The 9,411-nt window shown below is 51.2% G+C and overlaps 1 protein-coding gene across 2 annotated transcripts in view; it reads right to left on the bottom strand.

The window, feature by feature from the left end:
- Positions 1 to 3,167: 3,167 nt before the first annotated feature.
- LOC102386187 (transcobalamin-1-like) overlaps positions 3,168 to 9,411 on the bottom strand; it is a 7,598-nt gene continuing 1,354 nt past the window's right edge. Inside the window, exons 2-9 of one of the 2 annotated variants that reach the window (XM_006026038.2) lie at positions 8,950 to 9,132; positions 8,281 to 8,430; positions 7,902 to 8,057; positions 6,387 to 6,556; positions 5,800 to 5,971; positions 4,311 to 4,488; positions 3,786 to 3,904; positions 3,168 to 3,477 (exon numbers count right to left, since the gene is read on the bottom strand). In XM_006026038.2, coding sequence (XP_006026100.2) covers positions 3,416 to 3,477; positions 3,786 to 3,904; positions 4,311 to 4,488; positions 5,800 to 5,971; positions 6,387 to 6,556; positions 7,902 to 8,057; positions 8,281 to 8,430; positions 8,950 to 9,132 — 1,190 coding nt within the window. In that variant the 3' untranslated portion in view covers positions 3,168 to 3,415. The remainder of the gene's footprint in view (positions 3,478 to 3,785; positions 3,905 to 4,310; positions 4,489 to 5,799; positions 5,972 to 6,386; positions 6,557 to 7,901; positions 8,058 to 8,280; positions 8,431 to 8,949; positions 9,133 to 9,411) is intronic. The other variant, XM_025206904.1, reaches the window with a different exon arrangement.

The raw sequence follows: 9,411 nt of genomic DNA, 5'->3' as shown, positions 1-9,411 counted from the left end.
AGGTGGGGACTCCACGATCTCCTCCCCTGGTTTGCCTCACCCTGGGGCTGCTGCTTCCCCATACCAGAAGAGGGCTGTTAAGCAATGCCATACTGTGGGTGTGCACCACTAGGAATGCAGGTACACAGAGATGCCAAGGGCTGCCACCAGAGGTCTAAGTGGACTTTTCCAGGATACATTGCACTTCTTTTCCCTTAAGGTTGAGTTGGTGTCTCCTACTCTGGCAGCACTGATCCATGTCCAGCCCCTACAGGGGAGCGTCACCCACCTCACCCCTCCACTCTGTGTCCGGCCCCACTCCAACCCCCCTCTTCATGTCTGGCCCCACGCCATCCCTCCCCCTTGCTTCATGTCCAACTGTGTGCCACCCCCACAGCCCGCTCCATGTGGGGTGGTGGGTGGTGGTGCTCTGTCCTGGTCCTCCTCGCCTGTCATTCTTGATGGACATTTTTGATGCACCACTGGCTGGAGCCATGCCTCGCTGGGAGCCATGCCCCCTAAGAGCATTATGCACAGACACACACACACACTGAAAGATTAACTAAGCTTTTTATATATAGATACCATGGAAGAGATAGTAGCGTATGGGCACAATCATGACTGGTATCAGTACCAGGTCAAGTCAGGCAACCTGAGGGAATTTTACAAGTGGGCTTGGATGCCAACTAGATGACAGATGCCTATTCAACAATGGGTGCTTACTACAAAGGGCTCTATCATATCCTTCCAGGGAATGATTGCAATAGTGCTCACTGCTTTGGAAGAGAAGATGACTTTAGCATGTGCCTAGCACCATAATGAGGGCATTCAGTGTCTCATTGCCTAGCAACAGACAGGATGGCAACAAAAGGTCATGGATAGCTCTCCAGGGACCTGTGACTCCAGGGAGTATCCAGCACCTCATATGCCTACGTGAGGTTGAGGATGATAACTTCAGGGAAGTCCCACTGTCCCATTGATCAGAGCCATGGTGGCCCCAGTGACTTGAATGTGAGCCCAGCCCCACTGACCAATATCATGGAGGGACGGGGACTTCAGGGTATGTTTAACACCTCTTTAGGCAGTGTGTCAGAGGGATGGTGAATCCACGTGTGCTCTGTATTCCATTTGCAAATGCCATGGAACATTGTAGCACATTGTGGCAGAACACTTTGGGTGCCTGCCACTTTAAGGGCTTAAGCAGGCTGCAGACCAGACTGCAGGTGGGAGCAGACCCAATCAAGTGGTCACATGGCAGTCAGGAGGCTGCCTAATTGGTGGAGGGCTGGGCAGCCTGGGTATAAGACCAGACTCTGAAAGCAGAGCCAGCAGTTGCCGCAGGGATGCTGTTGAAGTAATGCCACCCAGATCTACTGCTTCTGGAACATCTGGAGGTCAAGGGTAGGAACTATGGGAATAGAGGAGGTTCCTGGCCTTGGGTAAGACCTGAAACTGCACCCTGCTGGGGTTGGATGGTGTGGTGGAGCTACTTGTGGCAAGGCAGTCTCCAGGAAATGCCACACCTCTGCCTCCCCAGTGAAAGGTGAAGGTGGGGCACCAGAAAGCCTCAGTCCCTACAACCTGGTGGGTAATCCTGTAGAGCGGCCAGGCACATCGACAGACACCTGAAGCATGAGTGGGCTGTAGGCTGAGTTAGGGGTCCAGGTACAGTGACAGACACCTGAGGCCTGAGTGGATAGTATGATGAGTTTGGGACGCCCAAGGCCAGAGAAGGCCAGGGGCTGGAGTCAGCCCAGAGTGTGGAGTGGTAGGCCTGATGCCTGAAGGGCTGTATGAAGTAGGGCCAAAGGGCCTGAAGAGCCGTACAGAATAGGGAACAGTGTGTATGGCCCATAGTGGGGCAGAAATGGGTGTGACTCAGTAAAAGGGGCAGTGTGAATGGGACCCAGTTATAAGGTGTGAAAGAGGCCCAGTGTAGGGGCAGAGTTTGGCCCTGGAAAGAGCCACATGAGAGTCAACTGATTGGATGCCAACTGTGAGGCATGGGATATGGTGTAGGGGTAATTTGGAACCATGTATTATGCCCTTGACATCAGGGCATTAAATGGGCACCTCCAACCTAGAAACAACTTTTTAGTTTCAACAAAGGCGTGGCAGAAGAGTCAGGTGGGCAGACTGCCCTAGACAGGTGGGTGGGCCAATTATTGGACTGGCCTCAAGGTGGCCCCCTGTCACACACATGTAGAGCTTGTGGGGGGCACAGGCTTACAATATGGACGCTGCTGACTTCATCAAGAAGTCCCGAACTGCTAGCAGTTCTGAATCTTGGACCATTAGATCTCCACATTTGGCACCCAAAACTAGTGGTGATTGCAAAAAAATGAGGCCCAGAGTAGTCTGTGCAGTAGTAGTGCAGATTCCTAGGCAGACAGAGAAAGCTGCAAGGAGTAGGGCTCAGCTACAGCAGGGAAGGGCAGGATGCCCATTAGACATAAAGAGTGCATGATTAGGGAGTCACCTGACCAAAAGGGGCATGGCTCTGGAGCATATAATGCCAGCATTCAGAGGAAGGCGGTCAGTCAGGCCCAGTGCATTGCAAGAAACAGAGCTCCTCGCAGAGAGGGACTGTGAATGATACCTTAGCAGGCACCCTGAGAGGTGAGAGCTCCCGGAGGAGGATGGCAGGCAAAAACGGTTGGTAAATTCTAGGAGAGCCCAACACACCACTGACCATCACTTAGGAAGAAAGGGACATTTCTCATTACCTCACGCTGACATCCTACAGGAGACTGTGACTTCAGGGGTACCTAGCACACAGTGTGATAGTGGTTACAGAGCAGGCCTATTAAGGAGACGGCAGAACGTACCCAGTGCCCTTTAGTCAGTACCATAGAGGGGCAGGGAGCTTCAGTGTGAGCCCAGAATTGCACTGATCAGTGCCATACAGGAGGTGGTAACTCCAGGTAGAACCAAACCCTGCCCACTGAATTGCCAGTGCCATGATGAGGACAGTAACTCCATGGCTAGAAACTGTGCTCAGTGCCCCACAAGTCAAAGTCACTGAAGGGATTGTCACTTAGGGTGTGTGCCCAGTGCTGGTGGGGGGGCAGGAGGGGTGTACTTTTGTGCTGTGTTTGCAGAAGAGAGGAACAGGTTGGAGGGCTCTTTACCCACCAGTCCCAGTTCTTCCTCCCCTCTGTCTGGCACAGACCAAATGATGCTGCTTGTTGTTGTAAGTCATTTATTTCAGGGAGGAGAGAGAGAGAGAGAGAGAGAGAGGACTTGGGAAGGATCACAGGACTGTGAATACAAGGCAAGGCCATTCCTACAGGCCATCTTATTGAGGGGGAGTCTTGTGCTCTGAGAGGGGATGGGCCTGCACTAAGGAGAAGGCAGGCACCCCAAAGCCCCTGTACAGCAAAGAACTGGAGCTGGAAGCTGTATCCCTGCCACAACGTCCTCAGAGCCTTGGAGCTCAGTACTTGCTATATCTCACCTCCAGCCTCTCCTTGTTGGAGACAATATAGTTCCCAGCACCTGGAGCAAGATGGGAGAGGCAGGGTGAGAGATTGTAAAAGGGGTCAGCACCCCCTCAGGCCTTGCGACCTGGCTTTTCCCTCTGGGCCCATCTCTTTTTCCTCTTTTGCTCATTCTCCCTTTCCTATATACTTCTTTCATCCCTCACCACCCTCTGCTCTACTCCACAAGCTCCCCCCACAGTCTCCTTTCCTTATATACCCATTCCCATCTTACACCCCCTGCAGTCTGTCTACCCCCCTCACACCTATATCACTTCCCCAGAGCCCCCTGCCAATTCATCTTGTCCCGTTTTTCTAGTGTCTCACCTCTGTCCAGTGGAATATTCCCACTCAGGAGCTGCCAGTAAGTTCGTTGGTTATTATCAGCCATCAGCCCCTGCACAGACGTGATGTATGGGCCCCAGCTTGAATTTTCATATGTGAACCTACCAGGAGAAAGAAAGAAAGTCCCACAGGAGATCTGGTGAGCCCTTGCTCCTAAACACAGCAGTCAGCAGAGACCCTGTCTCTTGACTTCCAATTCAGAGGGGGCATCTGACTTAGATGTCATAGCTAAAAACTCGTGTCTGCTGGTGAGAGATATAGCAGAACCAAGAAGCACCAGAGCCTTCCCTTACCTAGCCTGCAGCCACCTCACACCAATGGGACACCCCTGAGTTGAACAATGCAGAGGAGCAGTTTCCTTATCCTTATCCTCCACTGGGTCTATCAGCTGACAGCACACTGCTTAGGGGAGCAGATCCACTTCCCCACTGTCCCTGTGCTGCAGCCTGGCCCACACTGCCAAAGACACCAACAGCATATGCTGGGTTTGCCATGCCAGCAGGGTACCTGAATATTTTGCATTTTTTTTCCATGGCGACCTTCATCACGTCAAAGAAGGTAGAGCCCCGTGGCACATGAACAGTGATGGTGCCCTTGATAAAGGTTTTGACCTTGGCGGAGACGGTATACCTGACATGAATAAGGCGCGGTCTGGTGGGTGGGCTGGGTGTAGGTATGATGTCATCTGTGTGGGGAGAAGGAAAGGAGAAACAAGTGAGGAGAAGTCACCTCCACACAGTAGGGACAACTTTCCCACAGGATACAGTTAACTCCAGTTGAAGTCCCTGATGGGCACTGGGGGCATCAGCTTGATGGGAAAACACAAGAGAGAAAGGGAAAATATAAAAACCAGAAGGATGAACTGTACAACAGAATTTCACCAAGCCTATCAGCTGGAATTGAATCCAGGTGTTAGGAACTGTTGTTTGAACTGAAGCAGGGGGACTGTTGGTTGGGAACCACAAGAGATCTATAATCAGTTACACATCTTAGGCCTGAGGAAGGATATTATGATATCAAAAAACCTTTCCTTCATTTATGCCAACCACTCAAAAGGTCCAATAAAAGTTGTCCCCTACTGGATCATCACAGCAACATGACCTCAACACTACCCTTACACATTTTAGTCAACAGAGGAAGATATAGAGGCACACAACCTTAGTACAGGTGTCCAATGGGAACCCTCAGCCTGAGCTCCATGTGTAGCCTGAGCTACATCTGCATCCTTGACATACAGATATGGGCAATAGCTTTGAGCTGAAATGTTTTTCAAGGGAAAAAAATGAAGATCTGGCATCACCAAGACTCTTTTTTTTTTGGTGAATTTGGTTCAGTTTTCCAGAGTTGAAGGCGGGGAGGGGAGGCTGAAGCTCTGGGAGGTTTGGTGCCAAAAGCAACTACCCAGGAGAGAAGACCAGAAAAGAGCAAAAGATTATGGTTGAAAATGGTTTCTTGAGAGTTCTTTAACTTTAAGGGAAACATATTCTATATGGAAAGGAAATGGTTTGTTCAACTTTGTTCAAATTTTTTTTATGACTTTTCAGCTCACTTCAAAATGTTGAAAAAAGTGCACAACAGGTCAGCCCAAAATGTGAACTTGTGGAGGGAGGGAAGGCTCTGAATTACCATTGGACAGAAAGATGTGATATTTGCAGCTCTATGAAAATACTAAGCAATATTCCAGTGAAGTAGGATGTTCCCTTTGCACAGTGTGAAACCATGAGGTGCCTTATGCAAGGTCTAACAAGGAGTCACTGGTAGAGAAGGAACTTGAGGGCACTAGTTCTGGACCAGGAAAACCCAGTATTTACCACTAAATGTTCTTCTGTCCTCTATACTGGTACATAAATGGTGAATTAATGGGCTGTGTTCAGATGCAGAGCCTGTCAGGAGACTTGCCTTCGCAGTAGGAGTCACCAGTTCTCAAGTCTTGTCCTGGCTGGACAGAGCAGCTGGGGTCCCTGCAAAGCTGACATGTTTAGCCTGCTGCCCATACCTTTGTCTGCAGAGCAATTGAGCCCAATTACATTTAGGTAGGTCTGGCCTTCCAGGGATGGGATGATTTGGGATGCAGCCATGGGTAAATCGAACGTTCCCTTATGAATCTGATCCAGGATCATTTTCAGAGACTCTCTGCAGTTCCATTGGATGCCAGACACAGTTAAGGCCTGTGGAGAAGTAGGGGAGAGAAGGTAGAACCACCTGCCTGGGCTTGGGGAGCCCCTGGCCAGCACTGCTCCCATTCCATGATGGTGGATGAGACAGGGGGAGGGAGAGTGCAGACATGGCTGGAGAGAAGAAAGGGTAACTGGGAGAGAGAATGGGAGATAGACAGGAAGGCTGGGAACTTAACACCATCTATCTGCTAGTGAGTTTGCTCACAGTCCCACACCCCTGCTTTTCTCTCTGCTTTTATAGCACTGCGAGATGCCTCCATTTGTTGACTCTCAAGTCCACTGCTAACATCACCATTGCTGCTGTGCACTGCTGATGCCAAAGAGCGGGTGGGGCTTGAGGTTGTGGGTGAACCTTGGGTTCACACCCACCTGCTTTTGGGTTCTCAGTGGGATTCCTTCCCCTCACCTGCATGGCCAGCCCCGTGCTGTACATATTCCCAAGCACACCATTGTGGAAATGATTCATGATTGTCTGCACCAACTGCTCCACATTCTTTCTGATCTCCTTTTTGACCTTTGGGGTCAGGGTCATTTTCTTCAGGCAGACCTGAGCAAGGATGGAGACTGCGGCAGTGTCTGTGAGGAACAGAAGCATTGCTTAGATGGAGCTGTCACTACAGACCAGGGGTTTCCCCCCAGCCCAGAGTCCACAAGAGGAACAGTCACCCGGGGTCCCAGCCTCCCCAGCTCCTGAGCAGATCCCACAATGGGAACAGCCGTGGGATATCACAACCCTACTGACCCCAATGCATACCTTGCAGGAATAATCACATTGGATCTCAGCCCCTCTGACCCCACGACAGACTTCATAGAGAAATCATACAAATCATAGAGAAGTAGGGCTAGAAGGGACCTCCAGAGGTCATCTAGTGCAACCCTCTACCTGAGGCAGGATCATCCCTATGCAAACCATCCCATACATTCATAATCTAACCTCTGAGTAAAATTACCACCAACCCTGACACAACACAAGACATGATACCCTAACCTGTCACATGTAAAGCAAAGGGACCACAGCAACCAGCATTCTGCTCCTATAAGGGGTTGTTATTATATGCTCAAGAGCAGGGGTGACTGGTGCCTCCTGGGTCTGGGAGGGCACAATTTGTGGGTGGGCCTGGGGGCAGGCCAAAAGCCCTATATCCACTCCTATGCTTCTGTGCCGCAGCTTAGTGTCCAGGCCCAACCCCCCCCAAACACGGCACTGGCCCATGTGGCAAAAAAACTGCCATGTCCTGAGTGGTGCCATGTCAGGGGCCAATCCCCTTACCCTCCCTATCAGTCACCTGTGCTCAAGAGATCCCAGAGAGAGGGCCATGCACCACCACTACAGATGAAGGCAAAACCTCCCACAGTCCATACCAATCTGACCATAGGGTAAAATTCCTTCCTGGCTCCAAGTGTGGCAATCAGTCTGACCCTGAGCAGAGGGGCAAGGCCCTTTTGCCAGAAACTTCCAAGTTAAAGTCTCAGCAGGAGCACTGGAGCACCCCAGTCAAAATCCCCAGCCTTGGCTGCAACCATCATCCAATGCCTCTGAGGAACACCTGGCCCATGTGGCTGAAAGGGGTGGGTGGGCAACCAGGAAAGCCCACAAGCATGGGAAATACCCAGCATAGAACAAAGGAGGGACTTATCATATTGTGGTGTTACAGGAGCTCACAGACCACATGACCCCAAGAAAGACCCTGTGATGAGGACACTCCTAGGGGATCCCAGCCCCTCCAACACCAGTGCAGGTGACATGATTGGGACATTCACAGGAGATCCTAGACCACTTGTCCCCAACTTGTCCTAGACCACTTGTCTCCCCAGAGGGGGGGTCATAGATGATCCCAGCCTTCCCTGACTTCCTTTATAATTTCTATCCTCTGTACCATGTTCCTTCAGGATCTGGAAGAAAGGAGCTCTTGTTACCCACCCACAGAGAACTGGCCAAGGTAATACTTCTTCATGTCTTTGTCCGGCTGAAGAAGGTTGGCAGCGTCAGCAGTCGAGAACTTGCCTTCAGCCAAGCACAGAGCCAGCACATCCAAGCTGAGCTGGTAGAAGCTGGTGAGGGGGGCTTGGTATTTCTCTGTGAAGTAAAGTGCACAGCAGAAAGAAAACAGTTAGACACAGACAGAGAGGGCCCAGCATGGAGGGGGTGGAGTAAGGAGAATGGGGACTGAGGAGGGACCAGGACACAGGGGAGACAGGAGGCAGAGACAGCAAGAAGGAGGATCAGGTAGGGGGATTGAGGTCAGATGCATTGGCAACAGAGAGGTATAGGGAACAGAAAGGGTTTGGTGGATCCTCACTCAGGTTCTGCAGCTCATCCTGATACTTCTGCTCCAGGAGCCGAACCAGGTTGATGGTAGAACCGGAGCTGGAGACGTTCCGCGGATTGACACAAGAGGCCAGCTGGGCCATGATGCTGAGGGCCACTTTGCCTGAGCTGTAGGACTCCTCTAGAAGACAGCACACACAAAGGGGCAGGGATCAGGGGCCAGCCTGTATCCTTGCTCCTCAATCCTTGCTTCGTGCCCCAGCCTCTGCATGTTTGCTGCACTCCAAACACCAGTCTGTGTCCCTGTTACAGTCTGCCTGGGGCTGGGGCTGCTTTGGGAGATTTGGAGAGGGCAGGGGGTAGTGCGTCTGTGCCTGGGCACAGTTCATTATTCAAGTCGTAACTTAGAACATTGGGATCTATTTTGGTGTGCTCATTTTCCAGGCTGGGGTATATGCTTTTGTTTTGCAGGCTCTTGGGATGGTACTGTTTGTGGTCCCAATATGTATGGGGTGGGGAAGGGGGGAATAGCTGTATATCTGTGTTTGCTGGGGAGACTCCATTAGCTAATGGGCCAGGGGGTAAGGGTGGAGAGGAGTGGGGCCAGGAGCTGGCACCATGTAGGATTATGACCAAGTCCCACTGAGTATGTCATTAAGATGAGGGCAGTAAGAGGTTCAGGGTGGGGGTAGAGCCTTACTGGCATGGGACACTGCGTCCTGGCTGAGTCTCTGCAGCAGGCTCTCCTCCACGTTACAGTTGTGACTCCCAGCCAGTCTTAGGGCAATCAGGATGCTGGGATTCAGACCCGTTCTGGTGTCCTCTGAAGAGATTATTTTATTCAGTAGCGAGTTCACCCGGGGGCGCTCCTTCTCTGTCACCGCTGCCATGGAGAAGCCAAAAGAGAAGGCCTGTGTGGATTAGGATTTGTAATACCATATAATCACCACTGCCACTTTGCAGACCCTGCCCTGCTCCCAGACCTAGCTAGGGACAGGGGAGAAGGTCTTCGGGCATGATCCAGGCAAGGGGCATCAGTCCTAAGTAAACTACTTAGCTGAAGTATCAGAATTTAGCTTATAAATCCTGGGTAAAATACTAGAGCTTTTGGTTTTGCTCTACAAGACGTTGGCTCAGATCAGCCAAAGCCAGAACATGTGGT

Source organism: Alligator sinensis, unplaced genomic scaffold (genome assembly GCF_000455745.1).
Source record: "Alligator sinensis unplaced genomic scaffold, ASM45574v1 scaffold437_1, whole genome shotgun sequence".
In the NCBI taxonomy this organism is placed as follows: Eukaryota; Metazoa; Chordata; order Crocodylia; family Alligatoridae; genus Alligator; species Alligator sinensis.
The sequence above is the reverse complement of the archived record's forward strand: the minus strand, read 5'-3'. Positions and strand labels throughout refer to the sequence as shown.